Source organism: Ranitomeya imitator, chromosome 5 (genome assembly GCF_032444005.1).
Source record: "Ranitomeya imitator isolate aRanImi1 chromosome 5, aRanImi1.pri, whole genome shotgun sequence".
Taxonomy (NCBI): domain Eukaryota; kingdom Metazoa; phylum Chordata; class Amphibia; order Anura; family Dendrobatidae; genus Ranitomeya; species Ranitomeya imitator.
This window is the reverse complement of record NC_091286.1, coordinates 83487119-83512359: the sequence shown is the minus strand read 5'-3', so window position 1 is coordinate 83512359 and position 25241 is coordinate 83487119. Positions and strand designations below refer to the sequence as shown.

Below are 25241 nucleotides of genomic sequence, written 5' to 3'. Positions count from 1 at the left end.
TCTACAGATGAGATTAAATGGTACACTGTCTCCACCAAGTGGTGTCAGAAGGTATTACCCCTCAATACAAGGGAGAAAATATATATGATATGCATTTGCACTTTATAACGTCTTTTTTATGTAAGGCCTGGAACTTTCCATGATATGCGGATACAACCATAATTTTCCTATATATTTATATGTATTTTCTCTCTTGTATTGAGGGGTAATACCTTCTGACACCACTTGGTGGAGACAGTGTATTATTTAATCTCATCTGTAGAAAGTATTTGACTGTATATATACCTATTTCTTCTCCATATGGATCAATATAATTATGTTATTAATTGTTGAGCATGCTTGTGAAATGCGTGCATCTTGTTGTACTCCAGCCTTTATATTCTGCAGGATATCTTCCTTTAATTGTTTTTATATCTAGTCTTTTTGGTTATGTACCGTAATTTCTTCAAATAAAGATTTATTGATTTAATATATATATTCTATATGGGGTTATTCTTGTAGGCTTTAAACTATACAGTAAGTTCTCTGAAATGCTGGAGTGTTTTGGATGAAAATATACCTGGCTGAGCTCCTATAGCCAAGCTGAGATTCTTGCCGCCCTCTTTTTGGACAGCTTGAATCAGGTGACAGGTTCCCTTTAAAGCCACTTATTTGGGGTCTTCGGTCTCTTCCTTCTCTACAGAGGTACAGGGTCACATCCTGCCCAAAGCGGCTAAGGCTACTTTCACACTGGCGTTTTTTGCCAGACGTCGCAATGCGTCGTTTATGGCAAAAAACGCATCCTGCAAAGTTGTTTGCAGGATGCGTTTTTGCCCCATAGATTAACATTAGCGACGCATTGCAACGCTTTGCCACACGTCGCAACCGTCGTGCGACGGTTGCGCCGTGTTGTGACGGACCGCCGGGAGCAAAAAACGTTACATGTAACGTTTTTTGCTCCTGACGGACCGCTTTTTCTGACCGCGCATGCGCTGACGGAACTCCGCCCCCACCTCCCCGCACCTCACAATGGGGCAGCGGATGCACTGGAGAAATGCATCCGCTGCACCCGTTGTGCAGTGCGTCAAACGCTAGCGTCGGAATCTCTGCCCGACGCATTGCGACGGGGATATTCCGACGCTAGTGTGAAAGTAGCCTAAGAGACAGTCACAAGGTAACATGATTAGACAAGCCAGCTTAGCCACCATTCACTGTGTGCACAATTATTAGGCAATTTGTATATTTGATTATACATTTTATTATTGTGCTACTACGGGGCTGCCGGTCAGTCCAAAGGGTTAATAAACCTGAATATTAAAGAAAGTAAAGTTTTGTCTTTCTTAGGAGAATATCTATGGGTGCAGAAATATTTGGAACTATTCATGTGCAGAATTATTATGCAACTAAATGAAAAATATAAATTTTTCCCATCTTCATTGTTTTTGATCCGATATGTGAGAATAATAAAGGACTGAAAATGTACAAACATTTCTGACATTTTCAAATTATGTACAATAAAAAATTAAAGTGTGGTACCGTGTTAGCCAAAAAAATCGATGTAAATACTTTTATGCCCCAAAATACTAAAAGTATTCTAGGAGTGAATTACTGAGACAAAAGCACAGCATGTAACATCTCTTAAGCACTTTTGTCTCTGTGATTCTAATCCTGCCTGAAGAAGGAGCCTCTGTGCTCTGAAAGCTGGCAAACATCATGTTTCTGGTTGGCCAATAAAGATATCACTCCTAGAATAATTTTATCATTTTTAGGCATAAAAGTATTTACATACTTCAAAAAAATAGGAGTGACCAGCACGGTATGGCTGCCCTTCTTTTTAATAACAGTCATAAGCTTCAGACATGGAGTCTTGTCATTTTCTTAGTCTGTTGACGAACAACTTTTTAGCAGCACCAACCACAGCCTCCTAGAGACTGGTCAGAGAAGAGACTGACCATTTCATGTAAGAAGGGCCCACATGTTCTCATTAGGGTTTAGGTGAGAAAGGGACCATGTCATTATTCTGTCATCTTTAAAGAGCACCTGCCACCAGGTTTGCCCCATAGGAGATAAGACCTGTTATGATAGGCAATTCAGTATCACAATGGACATAGCGGTCAGAGCACATACAGTGATCTGACAATAACCCAAAATAATAGAACGAGCTCTGAGACGTGGGAACTCTGCAGACCGCAATCCCTAATCCTCTCCAAACAACACTAGAGGCAGCCGTTGATTGCGCCTAACTCTGCCTATGCAACTCGGCACAGCCTGAGAAACTAACTAGCCTGAAGATAGAAAATAAGCCTACCTTGCCTCAGAGAAATACCCCAAAGGAAAAGGCAGCCCCCCACATATAATGACTGTGAGTTAAGATGAAAAGACAAACGTAGGGATGAAATAGATTCAGCAAAGTGAGGCCCGACTTTCTTAACAGAGCGAGGATAGCAAAGATAACTTTGCGGTCTACACAAAACCCTAAAGAAAACCACGCAAAGGGGGGCAAAAAGACCCTCCGTACCGAACTAACGGCACGGAGGTACACCCTTTGCGTCCCAGAGCTTCCAGCAAAACAATTAGACAAGCTGGACAGAAAAAATAGCAAACAAATAGCAAAGAAGAACATAGCTATGCAGAGCAGCAGGCCACAGGAATGATCCAGGGAAAAACAAGTCCAACACTGGAACATTGACAGGAAGCATGGATCAAAGCATTAGGTGGAGTTAAGTAGAGAAGCACCTAACGACCTCACCAGATCACCTGAGGGAGGAAACTAAGAAGCCGCAGTACCACTTTCCTCCACAAACGGAAGCTCCCAGAGAGAATCAGCCGAAGTACCACTTGTGACCACAGGAGGGAGCTCTGCCACAGAATTCACAACAAAGACCACCACCTTTCAGCCCACATATACAGCACGCTACAATGCTGTATATATGCCCCTGATCTGGCCTGCAACAAAAGAAAAACACCTTTCATCATACTCACCTGGGGGTGGTCCTGGTCCAGCGCCTCCCTTCTTCTTTTGATGCCGACCTCCTTCTGTGCGTAGTTTGGATGACGAGTGATATGTCATCTACACAGTGTCCCCTGGCATCGCGCTCCTGCGCAGGCGTACTTCTCTGGCCTGACTAGGACAGTGCAAAGTACTGCAGTGCGTATGCGCCGAGAAAAGTCAAAGAGTCCTCCACATGAAGCACAGAAGGAGGACAGCATCGAAAGAAGAAGGGAGGCACTGGACCAGGATCAGTGACACCAATTGGACCAGACCCAAAAGGTGTTTTTTCTTTTGTTGCAGGCCGGTTTGGGGCCTATATACAGCATTTTAGTATGCTGTATATGAAGACTGAAAGGTGGTGGTCTTATCTCATATGGGGCAACCTGATGACAGATTCCCTTTACGCCTTTACTGGCAGCGAAACAGTGGAGACTTTGAAGTGATGGAGCATTGTGCGGTATAAAAAACATGGTTTTCTTGAAAGATGCAGACTTTTTCCTGTTCCGCTGCTTGAAGAAAGTGTCTTCTAAACACTGGCAGTAGGTTTGGGAGATGATATTGAGTCAATCTTCAACCCAAAAAGGTGCCACTAGATCATCTATAATAATACCAACCCATGGCAGCACCCCACCTCCACCTTGCTGCCGACTGAGTCGTAGTGGAGGTCTGTGCCTGTTACTGATCCAGCCATGTTCCCATTAATCTGGGGCATCAAGATTCACTCTTATCTCAACAGTCCATAAAACCTTGAAAAATTTGTTTTCAGATATTCCTTTGCCCAGACTTGAGGTTTCCTCTTCTGTGTCATGTTCAGTGGTGGTCAGGTTTCACCTCCTCACCTCGGCCATGTCTGAGAACTGAACATCTTGTACTTCTGGGCCCTCCAGGGAGGTTGCAGTCCTGGAATATGACAGCACTGGAGGATAATGGCTTCCTGGTCGCTACACTTTTGATTCTTCTCAAATCTTTGGCCGTTAACGGGCACCTTTATTTTTCTCAACACATTTTTTGCAGCCCTGTTAACTATTTGCAATAAAACCTTTGAGGTTTCTGTGATCTCGCCCCAGTGTCTTAGCCATTTGAAGAATGCTACATCCCTCTGTAAGACTTCTAACAATGTTTGATTTTTCAGAGCCTGTTAAATATAGTTTTAAATATAGTTTTTGGCCCATTTTGCTGGAGGAAAACAAGCTGCCTAATAATTCTGCACACCTTAATAAAGGATCTTGTATCCTTAGGCTGCTCCCCCCCCCCCATCCCCCCGCTCATTGCACAAAAACACATCAGCTGATCTGCTTCATCCAATAAGCAATCAAGTTTATACAGCGTCTAGTTGGAAGATCTGCATAAAAATGATGATATGGTCAAATACTCAGTTGCCTAATAATTGTGCACACAGTATAGTTAGCATGATAGTGTTGGCCCCCTTAAAAATAGTCTGTATGAAATGGTGGATGAGGATGAGGAAAGAGCCAGTATGCTAAATGACTTTTTTTCATCAGTATTTACAGAAGAAAATCCCATGGCAGACAAAATGACTAGTGATAAAAATTCCCAATTAAATGTCACCTGCTTAACCCAGCGGCGTCTAATAATCACTAAAATTGACAAATCTCCGGGCCCGGATGGGATACACCCTCGAGTACTGCAGGAGTTAAGTACAGTCATTGATAGACCATTATTTTTAATCTTTAAAGACTCCATAATAACAGGGTCTGTACCACAGGACTGGCGTATAGCAAATGTGGTGCCAATATTCAAAAAGGGGACAAAAACTGAACTCGGAAATTATAGGCCAGTAAGCTTAACCTCTACTGTAAGTAAAATCCTGAAGGGCATTCTAAGGGATGCTATAGTGGAGTATCTGAAGAGGAATAACCTCATGACCCAGTATCAGCACGGGTTTACTAGGGACCGTTCATGTCAGACTAATTTGATCAGCTTCTATAAGAGGTAAGTTCCGGACTGGACCAAGGGAACCCAGTGGATGTAGTGTATATGGACTTTTCAAAAGCTTTTGATACGGTGCCACACAAAAGGTTGATACATAAAATGAGAATAATGGGGATAGGGGAAAATATGTGTAAGTGTGTTGAGAGCTGGCTCAGGGATAGGAAACAAAGGGTGGTTATTAATGGAGCACACTCGGACTGGGTAGCGGTTAGCAGTGGGGTACCACAGGGGTCAGTATTGGGCCCTCTTCTTCTTAACATATTTATTAATGAGCTTGTAGGGGGCATTCAGAGTAGAATTTCAATATTTGCAGATGACACTAAACTCTGCAGGGTAATGAATACAGAGGAGGACAATTTTATATGATGATTTATGTAAACTAGAAGCTTGGGCTGATAAATGGCAAATGAGCTTTAATGGGGATAAATGTAAGGTCATGCACTTGGGTAGAAGTAATAAGATGTATAATTATGTGCTTAATTCTAAAACTCTGGGCAAAACCGTCAATGAAAAAGACCTGGGTGTATGGGTGGATGACAAACTCATATTCAGTGGCCAGTGTCAGGCAGCTGCTACAAAGGCAAATAAAATAATGGGATGCATTAAAAGTGGCATAGATGCTCATGAGGAAAACATAATTTTACCTCTGTGCAAGTCACTAGTTCGACCACACTTAGAATGCTGTGCACAGTTCTGGTCTCCGGTGTATAAGAAAGACATAGCTGAACTAGAGCAGGTGCAGAGAAGAGCGACCAAGGTTATTAGAGGACTGGGGGGTCTGCAATACCAAGATAGATTATTACACTTAAGGCTATTTAGTTTGGAAAAACGAAGACTAAGGCGTGATCTTATTTGTATAATGTATAAATATATGAGGGGACAGTACAAAGACCTTTCTGATGATCTTTTTAATCATAGACCTGAAACCGGGACAAGGGAGCATCTTCTGCGTTTGGAGGAAAAAAGGTTTAAGCATAATAACAGACGCGGATTCTTTACTGTAAGAGCAGTGAGACTATGGAACTCTCTGCCGTATGATGTTGTAATGAGTGATTCATTACTTAAATTTAAGAGGGGACTGGATACATTTCTGGAAAATTATAATGTTACAGGGTATATACACTAGATTCCTTGATAGGGCATTGATCCAGGGAACTAGTCTGATTGCCGTATGTGGAGTCGGGAAGGAATTTTTTTCCCCAATGTGGAGCTTACTCTTTGCCACATGGGTTTTTTTTGCCTTCCTCTGGATCAACATGTTAGGGCATGTTAGGTTAGGCTATGGGTTGAACTAGATGGACTTATAGTCTTCCTTCAACCTTAATAACTATGTAACTATGTAGCAGTCCATGTAGCCCTTTGAGCAGAGACCCCGCACAATTGCCCTTTTCGCCATCTCATAATCCACCCCTGATATGTTACATATCTCCTTTTTTTACATCCAGCAGTTACGTAATTACACGCAGCAATGATGTTTCTTGTATTTAGGAAGATCTGGTGCTTCTTCAACAAGAAAGTGTCCTACAGAAAATGGTAAATCTCCTTCAATGGATGAAGAAAGTTCAGAAGGACGCCATGGGTATGTGCATGTGTCATTGTGATAATAAATATGTTCTAGTCAATTAATTTATTAAAAGTCTTGTGTGTGATCACCTCTGTGAGAAAATATCCAAATATCAGAATTATTTACCAAGGAAGTAACCATTAGTAAATTGTTGAAAAAAGCATTCACGCAAACGGCAGCCAATCCAACAACTTTGTCCACTTACTTTAAATATTCACGATAACATACCGTATTATTATTAGTATAATGTGGGTATCTTATCAAAAAAATCAAACCCAAAAAGTTCAACATGCAACTGTTGGAGTACCACAGCTGCAGGCTTATGCTAACTGCTATCTTGAGTGCACAGTAGATGGCACTGTGTGAAGTATTACAGATTGTTAAAAGGGTTTGCTGGGACTGTTTTATGTTTTTTACTATGAGCCTAAGAACTAACAGGCAGATAGTTGCTAACTACCTGCTTGTTCTGCCTGATGCTGGCTGAGAACAGCCACAGACCGCTCCTGCCAGCGATTCTGCTGCTTTATGTCATGTTTCTCTTCTGGGCTGCTCTGTCGATGGGGCGTGACTGCCAGCATCATACTGATTGACAGCTGGCTTTCCACAGCTAAGCGGTAAGCTGGCTGTCAAATCAGCATGACATCTGCAGTCACGCCCCATCAACAATCCAATGTTTTCCACGCATCCACAGACTTGAATGGGTAAATCTCATCCGATTTCAGAGTGAAATCGCAGCATGCTGTGATTTTTTTTTCACAGTCCGATTCTGTGAGTAAAAAAAATTGGTCATCAGCACTGCCCCATTTAATAACATTGGTCTGAGTGCTATCTGATAAAAAAACAGCGGATATCACTCATCCGATACGCTTGTGTGACCCTGGCGTCAAAATGGCATCCATCATCCAAAGGCTTTAATGCAGGCATCATAGAAAAACTCACAATGGGGATCCAATATTTGGGTTTATTGAACTAAAAAATAAATTGTGTTTTTACATTAAAATTCACATTTTATTTAAATGTATATGTTCTATTGTTCATAACTGTTATTGCTTTTGTTCTTCTTCTCTAATCCAAGGATCGCCATTTGCTTAAAACTTTCAACGTGAGAAATCAATCCAAAGACAATCCCAATCTGTTTCTTTGTGATCTAAAACAATAAAGTTTATTAGCATTAATCGCTTTAGGCTTAGTTCCTTCCTACAGATTACCAGTAATGACCGAGAACGCCATCAATAGATGTAATTTCATGTTGTGTGATGTACATGTGATGAAAGTCACACGTAGTTCCACATTGTAGTATCTTGCATACAGATATATACAGTTGTGCTCAAAACTTTACATACCCCAGCGGAATTTTTACTTTCTTAGCATTTTTTCAGAGAAAATTAATGATAACACCAAAACTTTTTCTCCACCCATGGTTAGTGCTTGGAACAATCCATTTATTGTCAAACTACTGTGTTTTCTCTTTTTTAAATCATGATGACAACCCAAAACATCCAAATGACCCTGATCAAAAGTGTACATACCCGGGTGAGTTTGGCCTGATAACATGCACAGAAGTTGACACAAATGGGTTTGAATGGCTACTAAAGGTAACATCCTCACCTGTGACCGGTTTGCTTGTAATCAGTGTGTGTGCATGAAAGCTGAGTGAGTTTCTGGGATCCAGACAGACTCTTGGATCTTTCATCCAGCCATTGATGTTTCTGGATTGTGAGTCATGGGGAAAGCAAAAGAATTGTCAACGGATCTATGGGAAAAGGCAGTTGAACTGTATAAAACAGGAAAGGATATCCAAGAAATTGATAATGCCAGTCAGCAGTGTTCAACCTGTGATTAACAAATGGAAAATCAGGCTCTGTAAAAACAAAACCACGGTCAGGTGGACCAACAATAATGTCATCCACAACTGCCAGGAAAATTGTTCGGGATGCAATGAAAAACCCACAAATAACATCAGCTGAAATGCAGGACTCTCTGAAAACTAGCGGTGTGGCTGTTTCAAGATGCATAATATGGAGGCACGTGAAGAAAAATGGGCTGCATGGTTGAGTCACCAGAAGAAAGCCATTACTGCGCAAATGCCACAAAGTATCTCGCCTACAATATGCAAAACAGCACAGAGACAAGCCTCAAAACTGCTGGAACAAGGTAATTTGGAGTGATGAGACCAAAATTGAAAACTTGAACTTTTTGTCCACAACCATAAATGTTACATTTGGAGAGAGGTCCACAAGGCCTATGATGTAAGGAACACCATTCCAACTGTAAAGCACGGAGGTGCATCGCTGATGTTTTGGGGATGTGTGAGCTACAAAGGCACAGGAAACTTGGTCAGAGTTGAAGGAAAGATGAATGCAGCACGTTATCAGCAAATACTGGAGGCAAATTTGCATTCATCAGCCCCGAAGCTGCGCATGGAACGTACTTGGACGTTCCGACATGACAATGATCCAAAACACAAGGCCAAGTCAACCTGTCATTGGCTACAGCAGAAGAAAGTGTGGGTTCTGGAGTGGCCATCTCAGTCTCCTGACCTCAATATCATTGAGCCACTCTGCGCAGTTCATGCTAGACAGCCCAGGAATTTACAGGAACTGGAGGCTTTTTGCCAAAAAGAGTGGGCAGCTTTACCATCTGAGAAAATAAAGAATCTCATTCACAACTACCACAAAAGACTTCAAGCTGTCATTGATGTTCGAGGGGGCAATACACGGTATTAAGAAATGGGGTATGTAAACTTTTGATCAGGGTCATTTAGATGTTTTTGGTTGTCATTATGATTTAAAAAGAGAAAACACAGTAGTCTGACAATAAATGGCTTCACCCAACCACTAACCATGAGTGGAGAAAAGTTTTGGTGTTATCATTCATATTCTCTGAAAAAAGGACAAGACAGCAAATATTCTGCCGTAAATTATGGCATGTAAACTTTTAAGCACAAATGTACATAGAGATGCACATAATTCCAAATTTGCAAAATGTAATGGCGTGCAACTGCATTTTTATTAGGATGAAAAAGTTAAAGGGGTTGTCCATACATTTTCTTCCCATCCTGGACACATTAAGAAAATGATTGAACGTATTGGCCAACCCCTCTAGCATTCATAACATGGACATAACTTAAATCTAGTGCATGATGGATAAGAGCAGATTCGTATCTTCCTTTTTTTAAGGCCAAACATGGTGATTCATGTATGTGATGAAGCCAAGAACCTTAGGGAAGACTTCATGTGTCCGCGGGATCTACTCATATCTGAGATGAAGTACTTTGCAGAATACTTATCCACCGATGCCCAGCGATGGGAGGAGGTTGACATCTCCGTCCATTGTGATGTTCAGATCTTTAACTGGCTGATAAAATATGTCAAGCGGAACTCAAACGAAGGTGACCAACTGGACGTACCAAAGCTGGGTCAGTATCATTTACTTTTATCTCCGTTTTGGTTTTAATATCAATAATAGTAAAAACTAAACTAAATGCAAACATCACATATACCAAAAACATGGGCTCTCTGCGCATCATGTTTGGTGACCACATTCTGCATATAGAGGAACTGTCAGCAGGTCAGAAGTGTCCAAGTTTTGCTCTTATATTATTCCCACTGTATATTGAGTATGCAATTTTATGGGGTTTTGTTTCTAAAAATCCGCCATAGTGTCCCAGAGATATGGGCCTTTTTCGTAAGTGCTAATTATGTTTTGTTTTATTAAACTTATTCTCTATTATTACCATGTGAGCTATACCCCCTTGATTTAGACCATAAAAAGCAGCACTAAATAAAAAAGCCGTATGCCTGCAAAAACCATATAATGGATTTATAAAAAAATAAATAAACTCCTAAAACTGCTTAATTGGGGAAGTAGAGGGAATAAAATGAGAACTGCACCTTTTCACCTGGCGCCACACCCTCTTTAAACTCCTGGCTAATTTTCATGATTAGTAAAATACCATGGCCCTTAGGATTTTTACTTTGGTCCTCAAATTTCCTTAAGTTCTCTGTATGTTACAGGTCATCAACACGTCAGGAATTAAATAATGGCTGCATTTCACTAGGCTGTATAGTAGAATCTGCATTTGTTTGGCGCGGTGATCCCGCATGCGCGCTGCTGTTTCATTCAAACTCTATAGATCTGAGTACAGCACTGACTGCTCAGCTGCTGAACTGGTCAGTGGGTGTCTCCGTATTCACCTTCGGTGATCTTAGATCTCTTACCTATTTTGTGGGTAGGTGGTAAATGTTACGTCTATATCTAGTTAGACGGGAATTCATTACATCCGGAAACACCTTATTCAAGCACGTTCGCTCATCACTATAAAAACCTCCATAAAAACTACGTTTGTTGGGTGAGACTCTATCTGAATGTAAATGTCTTCTGTTGCAGAACCTGGAAATGTTATTTCAATATTAATCTCGTCTGAATTTTTAAAGATGGATTCACTAGTAAGTAAAGAAAGGCTCCACTGCCTCTTTTCTTCCTAATTTTATATGCAGGGATAATTTAGTCAAGGGTAGAGAGCGCCATAAACTGTAGTCAGAGGAGAAGTTTAATTGAAAGGGAACAGCCTCTTTAAAGGGAACTTGTCACCCCAAAAATCAAAGATGAGCTGCGGCCACCCACATCAGGGGCTTATCTACAGCATTCTGTAATGCATTCTGTAATGCTGTAGATAAGCCCCCGATGTATAATAAAACATGAGGAAAAGAGGTTAGATTATACTCACCTGGGGGGCGGTACTGGTTCGGGTCCAATGGGCGTCGCGGTCCGGGGCCTCCTATCTTCTTACAATTACGTCCTCTTCTTGTCTTCCTGCCGCGGCTCCGGCGCAGGCGTACTTTGTCTGCCTGTTGAGGGCAGAGCAGAGTACTGCAGTGCGCAGGCGCTGGGCCTCTCTGACCTTTCCCGGCGCACTGCAGTACTTTGCTCTGCCCTCAACAGGCAGACAAAGTATGCCTGCGCCAGAGCCGCGGCAGGAAGACAAGAAGACAACATCATAGTAAGAAGATAGGAGGCCCCGGACTGGACCGCGACGCCCATTGGACCCGGAACGCAGCGGGACTGCCCCTGGGTGAGTATAATTTAACCTCTTTTTCTCATCTTTTAGGATACATCGGTGTCTTATCTACAGCATTACAGAAAAAAACGCTGAAAAAATGCATCAAAAATGCAAGTATCATGTTTTTTGGAATAGGGCTTTTTTTTCAACACTAAATTTATCAGCATGGGCAAGAGACAAGTCTAGCATGCCAAAATCACCGCAAAAAATGTTGCAAAAAACGCGATAAAAACCAAGGAAAACATTTACCCCTTCAAAGGGGTTGCTGATGTAGGATTTCTCCATCGCCACATTGGGGGACACAGGACCGTGGGTGTATGCTGCTGCCACTAGGAGGCTGACACTAAGTAAATACAGAAAGGGTTAGCTCCTCCTCTGAAGTATAAACCGCCCACTGGCTCCGGATAATACCAGTTCTTGCTTAGTGTCCGTAGGAGGCACGCTGCGTCTGTTTTTCTCCAGACGTTCTTATTTTTATTTTTAATTTTATTTTTAACTTTGCGCAAGAGGATGATGGGGCGACTGACCCTTTTAAGGGGGCCGATCTCCCCCAAAACATCAACAGGCGAGCACGGTGAGTTTACTCCCCGTACCCTCTCCTGCGACGTGGGATGTACGGCCGAGAACTAGCCCTGTGAAATCCTAGGGGAGCGAACCCTTAGGATACACAGAGGCCACCTTCCATAGGCACAGTCCGGCTGCCCTCCCTCTGCACCACCACTGAAGAACAGCAGTGCTGCATGGAGTTCTCCAGTCCCCCTCCACCTCCTCATCAAGATGGTGGCGGATCGAGGGTTACTGCATCTCCCCCCATACCTCGCCTGAAGAGGAGCATCAGCGGTGAGTCTGGCACGGGTGGGGGGGCTCCCGAGCGCATCGCGGGCTCGGCCGCATCATGCGGCCGGGCACCTCTAATTTAGTCCCCAGCTTCGGCCCCAGCTAGGTAGCGTCTATGCCCACAGTGCGCGTCATGCGCGAGGGCTTGCCCACCGGTTTAGCGCTTCTCGCACACTGCGAGAAGCGCTCCACATACTCTCGGTGGCCATCTTGGTTACAAGGAGCTTCAGGACGCCAGCTGCACCTTCTCCCCGTCAAAGCGCTACGACAGGACACAGGACCTGGGTAGGTGCACTGCACACTGACACAGGCCCTCCTCCTCCTGCACACAGTGCTCTGCTTTATTAGCTGCACAAGTGCCCCACATCAGCCCTGCACGGAGGTTAACACTACAACATGACTCTGCCTAAACCCTCCAAAAAATCTGCAAAAACACATACGGTGTTCTTCACTTCTTGCACCTCCTGTCAGGCTGCGCTACCAAGCGGGCATACTGCTCAGCTCTGTAATGCTTGTGACCCTAAATGCGCTCAGGAGCCCCCCGCCGCAAACGAGCCCACGGTGACCAGTCCCCCTGAGTGGGCTTTGTCATTTTCGCATTCTATTGCTTCTTTGACTAAAGCTATCGAGTCCCTCCAGGATCCATCCAGGAGCAGGACCACTAATCCGCCTATTCAGGAAGCTTCCCCTACGGCTGCGGAATCTTCAGCCTGCAGGGGCCGCTCTCATTCTAAGCACAAGCAGCCATCTAGGAAGCGCGTCCGTAGCTCGTCCCCCAGGCTCTCTGGTGCCTCGGCGTCCGTTAGCTCAGCTTCCCGCTCTCGCTCCCCAGGCACCTCTTCCAACCAGGACTCTGAACCTGAGTCTGATGGGCCCTTTTGATCTGGAGTCGCCAAGTTATGAGAGCACTAAAGATAGTCTCATTGAGGCCGTTAACCAGTCCCTTCAGGTTGATGAGGAACCGGCAACCTCCAGTACAGATAATTCGGTGTCCTTCAAAAGGACCAAACATACTTATAGGGTGTTTGCCAATCACCCGGAGTTCCAGGTCATAGTCCAGCGATATAGGGAGCGTCCGGACAAACTTTTTGCAGGCCAGAGATCTCTGGAGTCCAAATATCCTTTTTCTTCCGATCTTCGCAAACAATGGTCAGAATCCCCGCCTGTGGATCCTCCTGTTTCACATTTGTCCTCTAAAACTTTCCTATCCGTGCCGGATGGATCTTCTAGCAAAGATCCCACAGATCGCCTAGTGGACAGTCTCGCCCGTACAGCCTTTGAGGCTTCAGGCTCGGCACTCTTTCCCTCCTTTGCTGCTACCTGGGTAGCCAAAGCCGTGACTTGTTGGGCAGACTCTCTGCATAAGGCCTTACAGAACAGTGATCTTCCTTCTGACATAGCGGAGCAAGCAAATCAAATTTCCTTGGCTGGCGATTAATTAGTAAACGCTTCCCTGGACGCGGAGAACAGCTCTGCACTTACAGCTTCAAACGCTGTGGCGATTAGGAGAGCGCTATGCTTGAGGAACTGGCGAGCGGACTCCGCATCTAAAAAGTCCCTCACGTCCCTGCCATATCTCAGTGGCCGACTATTTGGTGAAAAGCTGGACAAGCTGATTTCAAACGCTACAGGGGGAAAAAGTACTTCCCTTCCCCTGCAGAGATTCAGACAACCGTTCCGATGACAGCCGCAGGCTCGTTTTCGGCCCTTTCGTGGAAATTATGAATGGCATTCGTCAGCCAGTTCCCCCGGTTCGGGCGCCGCGCCGGCAGAGACAAAAGCCCTCAGGCCTTGTACAGGCCCAACCATTCTTGGAGTGGCCGCACCTCGCAGTCTAGGTCCAGGGGATCCAGACCCCAACCATCTTCTTCTAAATGACTGGCAACCTCGTCCGGACGACACCAGCAAAGTAGGCGGACTCCTTCTCTTGTTTCGTCATGCCTGGCTCTCAGTCGTTCACAACGAGTGGGTCAGGGATCTGGTGTCCTCCGGTTACAAAATCGATTTTTCCTCCCCCCCTCCAACCCGATTTTTCGCTTCCTGCCCTCCCGAAGCGGGAACGCATGCTCGGGCTTTTTCCCAGGCCATCGAGTCGCTCCGCCAAGATGGAGTTATTGTCCCTGTCCCAGAGGACGAGAGGTTCCACGGTTTTTATTCAAATCTGTTTATGGTCCCCAAAAAGGGTGGAACAGTCAGGCCCATCCTGGACCTAAAGCTCTTGAATAGATTTGTCAAAGTCCGTCATTTCAGGATGGAATCCCTCCGTTCCGTCATTGCCTCGATGGAACAAGGCAAATTTTTAGCATCCATCAACATCCGGGATGCGTACCTCCACATCCCAATCTTCCCACCTCACCAAAGGTTTCTTCGCTTCACCGTCGGAGAGGAACATTTTCAGTTTACGGCCTTGCCCTTCGGCCTCGCCACCGCCCCCAGAGTTTTCACAAAGGTCATGGCGGCGGTCATGGCCATTCTGCATTCTCGGGGGTCTAGTCGTGCTTCCCTACCTAGACGACTTACTGGTCAAAGGCCCATCTTTCCAAGCCTGCGAGGCGTGCATCCGCATTTCCTTAGATACTCTTTCTCGGCTGGGCTGGTTGATCAATTTAAAAAAGTCATCTCCTGTTCCGGCTCAACGGATCTCCTTCCTGGGCATGGCCCTGGACACCTCCCTAAGGTTGGTGCTACTTCCTCGGGACAAGGTCCTGGCTCTTCAACAGGGGGCCTGGAAACTTCTCCAGCCGTCCCTCTGTTCCATCCGTTTCGGCATGAGGATTCTCGGGAAGATGGTGGCCGCAATGGAGGCGATTCCATTTGCGCAACTACACCTCCGTCACCTCCAGCACGCTCTGCTGGATGCATGGGACGGGAGTCCATTTTCTGTCGACCGACTGTGTCCTCTCTCTCCTCGGGTCAAGCAGACACTCCAATGGTGGATGCTCCGAACCTCTCTTCTCGAAGGGAGGTCCTTCCTCCCAGTCCATTGGCTGATAGTCACTACCGATGCCAGCCTCCTCGGCTGGGGAGCAGTCTTTCGCCATCACACTGCGCAGGGAACCTGGACTCATCACGAGTCTCGCCTTCCAATCAATATCCTGGAGATACGTGCGATTTGGCTTTCCCTAAAGTGGTTCGATCATCTCCTAGCAGGCCACCCCATCCGTATCCAGTCGGACAATGCCACGGCTGTGGCTTATATAAATTATCAGGGGTGCACCCACAGCAGAGCTGCAAAGCGCGAGGTAGAGCACATCCTTCGCTGGGCCAAAAACAACCACTCGGTCATATCTGCCGTTCACATTCCAGGAGTGGAGAATTGGGCCGCGGACTTCCTCAGCTGGCAAGGTCTTGCCTCAGGAGAGTGGTCTCTCCATCAGGACATGTTCCAACAAATCTGCCTTCGTTGGGGTACTCTGGACGTAGACTTGATGGCTTCCTGGTTCAATGCCATGGTACCTCAGTTTGTAGCAGGGTCTCGAAACCTGAGAGCAATCGGGGCGGATGCGGCTGGTCCTTCCTTGGAGTTAGTTTCGCCTTCCTTTCCTGTTTCCCCCTCTGCCTCTGCTTCCCAGAGTCATCAGGAAGATCAGGGCGGAGGGTGTCCTGATGATTCTCATCGCCCCGGATTGGCCTCGCCGGGCGTGGTATGCAGAGCTGGTCCAACTCATCGCAGACGTTCCTTGGCGCCTACCAGATCATCCGGATCTACTTTCTCAGGGCCCGATCTGCCACCAGAACTCAGGGGCCCTGCATTTGCCGGCTTGGCTGTTGAAGCCTGGGTTCTGACTCAAGCAGGTTTTTCCCGTGAGGTAGTTTCCACTTTGATCTATGCCCATAAGCCGGTGTCATCGCGCATCTATCATCGGATCTGGAATATCTTCTTTGAATGGTGCAGAAGCAGAGGTCGCCCTCTGTTGGTTTTCAACAACTCTACCATCCTGGATTTCCTCCAATCCGGTCTGGACTTGGGGCTTTCGCTGAGTTCCCTTAAAGGGCAGGTCTCGGCCTTGTCAGTCCTTTTTCAATGAAAAATTGCTTCCAAACCCCAGGTCAGAACGTTCTTTCAGGGAGTCTCTCACATGATGCCCCCCTACAAAGTACCTCTAGAGTCTTGGGACCTTAATCTGGTCCTAGGTGTCCTGCAGGAATCTCCCTTCGAGCCGTTGCAGGACATCTCTATCTCTCCTTTCATGGAAGTTGGCTTTTCTCGTCGCTATTACCTCGATCAGACGAGTCTCTGAGTTGGCTGCCCTTTCCTGTCAGACTCCGTTCCTTACATTCCACCGAGATAAGGTGGTCCTCAGACCGTCCCCTATCTTCCTCCCAAAGGTGGTGTCTTCCTTCCACCTCAGCAAGGATATCGTACTTCCATCATTTTGTCCTGCTCCAACGCACCGCGTGGAGAAGGCTCTTCACTCCCTGGATCTTGTGAGAGCTCTCAGGAAGTACGTGTCTAGGACGGCACCTTTTCGACAGATGGAAGCTCTGTTCGTGCCCCCGGCGGGACACCAGAAGGGACTGGCCGCTTCTAAGTCGACAATCACCAGATGGATTCGGTCGACTATTCAAGAGGCTTACCGCGTCAGAGGCAATCTTATCCCTGCGGGCCTCAGGGCACACTCCACTCGGTCGGTTTGTGCTTCCTGGGCCATTCAGAATCAAGCGTCTGCAGAGCAAGTTTGCAAGGCTGCAACCTGGTCTAGCCTGCACACCTTCTCAAAGCATTACAATGTCCATACTCAGGCATCTTCAGATGCAAGCCTGTTTAGGCGTATTCTGCAGGCAGCGGTAGCACATTTGTAGACAGCAAGTGCCATAAGTTTACACTGTTGGGTTGTTATTTCCCGTCCAGAGACTGCTTTTGGACGTCCCACGGTCCTGTGTCCCCCAATGTGGCAATGGAGAAATAGGGATTTTTGTGTACTCACCGTAAAATCCTTTTCTCTGAGCCACTCATTGGGGGACACAGCACCCACCCCTGTATTGGCTTGTTGCCTATGATGAGTGTTTTAGTCTCTAACATGTTGCTCCTACGGTTAAATTTTGTTAATCTACTGCTTTGCTAACAAACTGGTATTATCCGGAGCCAGTGGGCGGTGTATACTGCAGAGGAAGAGCTAACCCTTTTTGTATTTACTTAGTGGCAGCCTCCTAGTGGCAGCAGCATACACCCACGGTCCTATGTCCCCTAATGAGTGGCTCGGAGAAAAGGATTTTACAGTGAGTACACAAATCCCTATTTTATTTCTATAAAGCACAATAATTAGGTTCTGGTTAAGTTTACAGTATTTATTTGTAAATGGGTCGTCTGGACATTTATTGATTACTTATTGTTAGGATAGATCGCCAATATCAGATCAGTGGTGGTCCGCCACCCCCAACGATCAGCACAGCTCCATTCACTGTGTAGTGGCCACTGCCCAGTACTGCACAACGGCTCCTATTCAAGTCTGACCCAACCGATCTGATATTGATGACTTATCCTAAAAATAGGTAATCTATATTCGATGCGCTGAACGCCCCTTTAAATGATGCAATTTTGGCTACCTGCCACAAGCTTCCTGAATTCCCTCCTAATAACAGGGAAAGCCCAAGAAAACCACAAAATGAGCATATACCCTGTAGTAAGTAAATAACTAAGCAGTAATGGTACATGCAAATAACATGGGGTACTTAGTTAACACTATTTTGATCAAAAAAGCATAAAATCCTTCCTTCCGCGACAAAGTGTACCCAATCGGGACGGTCCTATCCTGTCTCTAGTAATAAAGCCTCGCCTTGTGTCCGCCGATATCAGAGTACATAAGGGCCGAGCAGGGGCCCTTCTAACAACAGCAGCATTTCTAGAATATTGTTATTTTTTCCTTTCCATAGGTAGAAGAATGCATCAACTTCTGTCACAAAAACATGAGCGCTATTGTAGCCACTCCATGCAATATGAACTGCATCAATGCAAACCTCCTCACAAGGATTACAGATCTCTTCACACACAATGAAGCTGATGACATTAAAGACAAGAAAGACAAATTTAAGAGGTGAGAAAACCCAATTATATAGGTCTCCTATCTTAGCTCCGATAAAAATCATGCCAGTAATATACGTTTTAGCATTGCAGCTGTAGGTAAAATCACTGTTAGTCCATATGACTTTAATCCTATTGAGGATGCCCCCTTGGTGTGGCCTATGGGTCGGCACACCTTTACACCTTCCAATAAACATATCTAGCACTGTCCCTGATCTGGATTAACAGTGCTTGCTTCCTCACAGCGAGTGCTCCCGAAACTCAAATCCCTGCATCTGCGCACCAACACTGAAGGAGCACAGCGGTGCGCTAGTGTCCGGATGGGCATGCATTCTGTGTGAGTGTGGGAAAACTCTGATCTTCATCATCTGCCAGCCTGTGGCCACCACTTGCCAGAGATCAGAGTGTGCCCATACCCACACTAAGTGCACCTCGAGGCTCCTCCAGTGTCAGTGCGCACGAGTAGGACCAGGCATTTGAGCTTTGAGATAACTAGCGCAGTCATTTAAGTTCAGGGATTATGCTGGGCATGGAAATATTAGGGTGTGACGGCCACGCCTAACCGCCCTCATTTGCATATAGATTAAAAGGGAATTTATCTGCAGCTATACCACTAAAATGTATGTTTCTGGCAAGATAATAAGGGTTAAGTTCCCTATACAAATGTTTAAGTAGCTGAATTTGCATGTTGAGGGTGCCGGACTCCCTTTAAGATAAATAGGAAAATAATGAGCTCAGGGATATATTGCTTTAGTGATCTTTTAATCTACGCCCAGGACTTTATGGGAAAGCTTGCGAGTCCTGCATGCGAGTCCTGCATGCGAGTCCTGCATGCGAGTCCTGCATGCGAGTCCTGCATGCGAGTCCTGCATGCGAGTCCTGCATGTGAGTCCTGCATGCGAGTCCTGCATGCGAGTCCTGCATGCGAGTCTTGCTTGCTTTGCTCCCACTGAGTGATTGACAGCTTTTTTTGTAGCGGTGTACATACAAGAAAAGTTGTCATTCACTGTAGTTACCAGCTTTTTCCATGGGTCCTGGCACCTTTTTTTTTTTTTTTTTTTTTTTTTTTAAAAACAGAGTTTCGCATAAAATAATCTTGAAAAAAAATTGCAAATTACTTTTTGAACTTCTGATATTTTGTTTTTATCAGCAAAATATTCTGCAAGAAAATTGAAAGACTGTTTGACCATGAGTATAAAAATCCGCATTCTCCAGCCAATGCCGGGACACTATACAGGTAAATACCCTTATATAAGGCTAGCGTGGGTTTCCCTAGGTGAATGTAGATTGGCTGCTGCAGAGACTGATGTGTACATATTCCTTTTAGATGTTGTTTGTGTAAGAAGCTGCTGACAAAGGACGTTGAGCAGAAGATCGCCTGTCTGCCTGGGAAAATCAACATCGACCAGTATGGAAATATTGTTTACTTTCACATCAGGTATATTCATCTCCGACGTTACCTTTCTCAGTAATAGCACCAAGCACAGGATAACTAAAGTGTACGACAAACTGCACACAGACCTCCGCCTTACCTTGTGTTGTGACGGCTCTTTGGGTTATTAATGAACCGTGATTCAGGGCAAAGAAGGAGCCTGACTTCCATTGCAAATGTGCTGTATGTTAGAGGCTGATCGCTGCTACAGTATGATATACCGAAGCGTCAGAGCATGCGACATTATCCCAGTTCTGGCCTAGACTGTCGTATGTTCTTAAGATTAATTTATTAAGTGACGTTTGTTGGTTTGTGACCTTGCGTATTTTCTCTGTGCAAAAAAAAAACAAAATGAAGCGTGTTACAGTTCCAGCATTATTTTTTAACTTTGTGTAAGCTGACCTGCTATGCGCATTTCAAGTCCGCAACATGTCAATTTTCCTTACGCTGAGTTTTCTGTGCAGATTATCTCCATAGAAATGCGTTAGACGTAGTGATGGGCGAGTGCATGCGTTGCTCGGGTTTTCCCGAGCACGCTCAGGTGACCTCCGAGTATTTGCGACTGCTCGGAGATTTAGTTTTCATCCCGGCAGCTGAATGATTTACAGCTACTAGCCTGCTTGATTACATGTGAGGATTCCCTAGCAACCAGGCAACCCCCACATGTACTCAGCCTGGCTAGTAGCTGTAAATCATTCAGCTGCCGCGATGAAAAATAAATCTCCGAACACTAACAAATACTCGGAGGTCACCCATGCGTGCTCGAGAAAACCCGAGCAACGAGTATACTCGCTCATCACGAGTTAGACGCAATAAATCTGCAGTTAAAAAAACCCATGTAATCTGCACATGACTTTATCAATAAAGTTTTGTCAAAGCCAAATACCAGGAAGTATCAAAAATAAAGCAGCTTTGTTTAAAACACGACATGCCAAAAAGAGACAAATAACGCATTGTCAAAAACCCAATAAAAACACACGTAAAAAAACACACCAAATAACACAAGTAATCTAGTCACTCTGTGACTGCAGACTTCGAAATCCTTACACCGTACGGTGCGCATGCTGTCAGGATTCTCCAGTATTGCCGATGAGAGCAGGCAGTTACCTGGTATGAGATACTTCTGCCGATGTTCTGTCTATATGTGACTGGCTTTTCTCTATACAAGTGAATTGAGCGAGGCTGAGCACGTCTAGTCGGTATGTGACCGCATGTCTGCAAATCACTTACTTGCAGTCACGTGACTGCTCACTCTCACCAGCAGTACTAGAGGTTCCTGACAGTGTGCGCACTGTACGGTGTCAGAATTCAGAAATATTTACTGGCATAGTCTGACTTAATCAGGAGACCAGACAACCCCTTTAAGGTATTTTAAAGAAATTGTAATTTCAGTGAAATTAGTCCAAAAGGTTCAGTAATAGACTTGTCTAAAGAGGTCTGTGACCAAACATGTTCACTCCTCAGCCACCCATACATGTTAGACTAAGGTCAGCCAAACCTGCCAATATCGACAGGTTCGGCCGACAGTCTATTGTGTATGGGGGGGTCAGACAGTTAAATGTTTGGGGAGTTGAGGATCTGGCATGTCTGATATCAAATTGTTCTCTGTGAGATGTCTGACAGCAGCTCTCTCGTAGAGAACCTAGGAGCACTTTGCCAACAAATGAACAATGGTTCGACCGACAGCTATCTAAGGTGTATAGGGGGCTTTACTCTGGAGTGTATTTGGGCCCACTGTTAGCATGGAGATGAAATGGCAAGTTATGTGTTCTTTTTGAGGGCCACACATAGACTTGCGCATCACCTCAATTTAGAAGGGGTTGCCGGAAAGCTTAAAGTGAACCTTTTATTCTATTTGTGACCAAATCTGCAGCTGAAATGTTTTGCAAAGTGTGAACTTAGGTTTATATTTCCTTGTCATCAGCTCATCTGACTGCCTATTCTTGTCCTGGGATGTGCGTAGCTGAGATTGCACTAGTAAACACGCCACATCAATAGAGCCTAGAGCTCCTCATTCACATTAGATTAACGTCGGACAAGATTCACCGATATCGATGTCTTCAGCTGACAGACTAATGTGTACGGTGACCCCCAACAGTTGAGGGATCTGGTCTGCCCGATTTTGGTTTAGCGCCTTTTTTAGTCCTCAAATAGATAAACCACTGCCAGATAAGTTTGGCAGGGGCTTTCTCATAGAGAACACAGGAACACTCGGCAGCACAAGCATAGGAGAGGAGGCCAAATGATCGACCAAACCTTAATTCAGCGAACAGCCATTCCATGTTAATGCCTCATTTACTAGTCTGTGATTCAAACAGACAGCTCATGGATACAACATGGATAGCATCTGTGCGCTGTCCGTTTTTTGGGTAACCTATGAATTAGAATAGTCGAGTTTGGTATTTGAAATAGACTAGAAGAAGTCATGATTCTCCGCACACTCTTGGGTTCAAGTGATGCAAGATCATTTTATTAAAGTCCATAAATAAGAGGGAAACAAGAAGAGGAGGGAGCTATGATATATGATAGACATTTCGACCCATCCCGGGTCTTACTCATTACGTCACTGTAAGAAAAGAGACAATACGTGAGAGTCTGGTTTACATACACAAGATAAATATTTTGCAACATAGAACAAAGTTATGTATAATATATAACTAAATGTCCCAAATGCTATTAACATCTTGATAAAAAACACCAATAAGAACAGTTTGAGAAAAGAATCTGCAAAATTATCACAAAATTATGAAAAAAAAGTGGACAAAATAAAAATTATGAAAAAAATTATGAAAAGAATGTTGGGTGGCAATTAAAGCTGACCGGATGAGGATTCATTGGATGAGGGTTGTGGGTGCACCATCGGCCTAGTGCACTAAAATTCCTTGTCACAGCCCTGAATAAGGCCTCATAGGCATTGGTATCAGTGAAGGTCTTGGAAAACAATTGTAGTTTATGTAGGAGTGTATTGTCACTTGTATCGGTTAAAGTTTACCTGTTATTTCAAGTGACTATTCAGAATATCTGAGATTCATATATGTTCATATATGTATGGTTGTCACTCAGCGTAATTTTTTGGTTATCTGTGGTGGGATCTAAATCCATTGTACGTAGAATAGTCAATTACAGCACTCACTAAGGAAAGACTTTTATTCCAAGATCAGCTTCTAGTATCCAAATGAGGGAAAAGTCGAACATGTCGCTTCATCCCAGGCCTTGGTCATATCCTGTATGAGTGTTCCAGCTGATGGAGACTTCAACCGGAGCACTCTCTTATGTTCTCATAGAAACACCGGCTGGGACCAAGGTCCCGGATGGACTGAAATTTTAGACTTTTCTGGCCATTTGGATACTAGAAGCTGATCTTGGAATACATTTCTCCCCTTATCTGCTGAGTGCCATTGTTGACTATTGTATATTCAGAGTAATGTATGACGTCTGTGTACATTATGTAGGTGATCCATACCTCATTTATGCTCCGATGTTCATGAGGGACAACACTACTTCTGAATGTTACATGACTTGTATCCTACATTTTCACCTCTGAAGGCTCTATGTCTATTTTAGTTCCCTCTGAGCTAGTGGGTTGATGATTGCTGCTATGAAGTCTCTACACTTCTACTCGCCCTCCCCTCTCCATAGTTTAATAACAGCTCTAACCTGATCCCTCTATGAGCTAGCAATCCCTCTTCTCCATGAAGGATTTGAACTGTAATCCTCATAAGTGGAGGATGAAGCAGATTTCTCTGATAACATGTACTAAAACGTTTGCTCATACTGTTGATTAATGCAAAGTTTATTAAAATGACAATGACTATTTAAATGGAACCTGTCATGTTGTACATAAAGGTTGGTCTGTGTACAGCACAATATAAAGAAGGGGAAGCTGAGCAGAATGATATATAGGTTTGTTGGTAAAGATTCAGTATAACCATTACTTTATTTATTGAAATCTCTGGTGTTTGTATGAATGAGTCCAGTGGGCGGTCTGACAGTGATTGACAGCTATCTCTTCAGGCAGTCATACAGGGAAGACTGCCAATCACTGAATAGGACTGCACACTGGATTTCATTGAATAAACTGCAAGGTTTATTGAAACTATTTCCACAAAAATGTCTGTCAATCTGATCGGCTCCTCCTGCTCTATAACATCCTGCCTGCAACATGACAGGTTCCCTTTAAGTAATAGTAGTGTCATTATATTATACACGAAATGCTAATACGTGTGAACTAATTCTCTTTATAATCTGCATGGAATTAATAGGGACAAAATTTGGGATGTTCATGAGTACCTGACAAGTTTATTTGAGGAGCTGAAGTCTTGGCGAGATGTTTACTGGCGTTTATGGGGCACTATCAATTGGCTCAACTGCTCCAGATGTAAGCAGGTGAGTGTTTTCTTTTAAAGTCCCGGATATCACCTTTAAGCTACAAGTTTGCAGTCACTTTTGCAGGCTTGTGACTCATCATAGAACACGCACTGTGCAACTGTAAAGATTCTCCAGGGCAGGTCCAGGGCGCAGGCAGTCATATGACCTCAAGTATGTGTCAGTCTAGTCAGAATGTGGTCAGAAGTATGCAAATCGTCACATGACCGCCAGCATTGGAGAATCCTCAATAATGTGTGCAATATGAGGATTAATAAGTCTGCAGTCACATAAAATGACTCCAGGCTTGTAGCTTAAGAATGGACAACCCCTTTTACCCCTTAATCCCATATGATGTACTATCCCGTCGAGGTAACCTCGGGCTTAATTACCAGTGACGGGATAGTACGTCATATGCAATCGGCTGCGCTCTCGGGGGGAGCGCGGCCGACTGTCAGCTGACTATCGCAGCTGACATCCGGCACTATGTGCCAGGAGCGGTCACGGACCGCCCCTGGCACATTAACCCCCGGAACACTGCGATCAAACATGATGGCAGCGTTCCGGGGCATAGGGAAGCATCGCACAGGAGGGGGCTTCCCTGTAACCCTCGGTACAAGGCGATGTGCTCATCTTGTACCGAGCGTCTCCTCCCGGCAGGCCCCGGATCCAAAATGGCCACGGGGCTACTTCCGGGTCCTGCAGGGAGGTGGCTTACAAGCGCCTGCTCAGAGCAGGCGCCTGTAAGCCTGGAGCAGTGCACATCAAATCGCTGATCTGACACAGCGAACAGCAAAGTGTCAGATCAGCGATCTGTCACTATATAGTGATGTACCCCCCTAGGACAATGTGATAATGTAAAAAAAAAATATTTAGACGTGTAAGAAAAAAAAAATAATAATAATAATTCCTAAATAAAGAAAAAAATATATATTGTTCCCATAAATACATTTCTTTATCTAAATAAAAAAAAACAGTAAAAGTACACATATTTAGTATCGCCGCGTCCGTAACGACCCGACCTATAAAACTGTC

At 44.6% G+C, this 25241-nt stretch overlaps 1 protein-coding gene across 2 annotated transcripts in view; it reads left to right on the top strand.

Moving 5' to 3' along the window:
• SANBR (SANT and BTB domain regulator of CSR) overlaps positions 1-25241 on the top strand; it is a 77277-nt gene that overhangs the window by 32114 nt on the left and 19922 nt on the right. For both annotated transcript variants that reach the window (XM_069768892.1, XM_069768891.1), the window contains exons 5-11: positions 6413-6503; positions 9668-9906; positions 10878-10936; positions 18262-18422; positions 19560-19646; positions 19737-19847; positions 24104-24227. In XM_069768892.1, coding sequence (XP_069624993.1) covers positions 6413-6503; positions 9668-9906; positions 10878-10936; positions 18262-18422; positions 19560-19646; positions 19737-19847; positions 24104-24227 — 872 coding nt within the window. The remainder of the gene's footprint in view (positions 1-6412; positions 6504-9667; positions 9907-10877; positions 10937-18261; positions 18423-19559; positions 19647-19736; positions 19848-24103; positions 24228-25241) is intronic.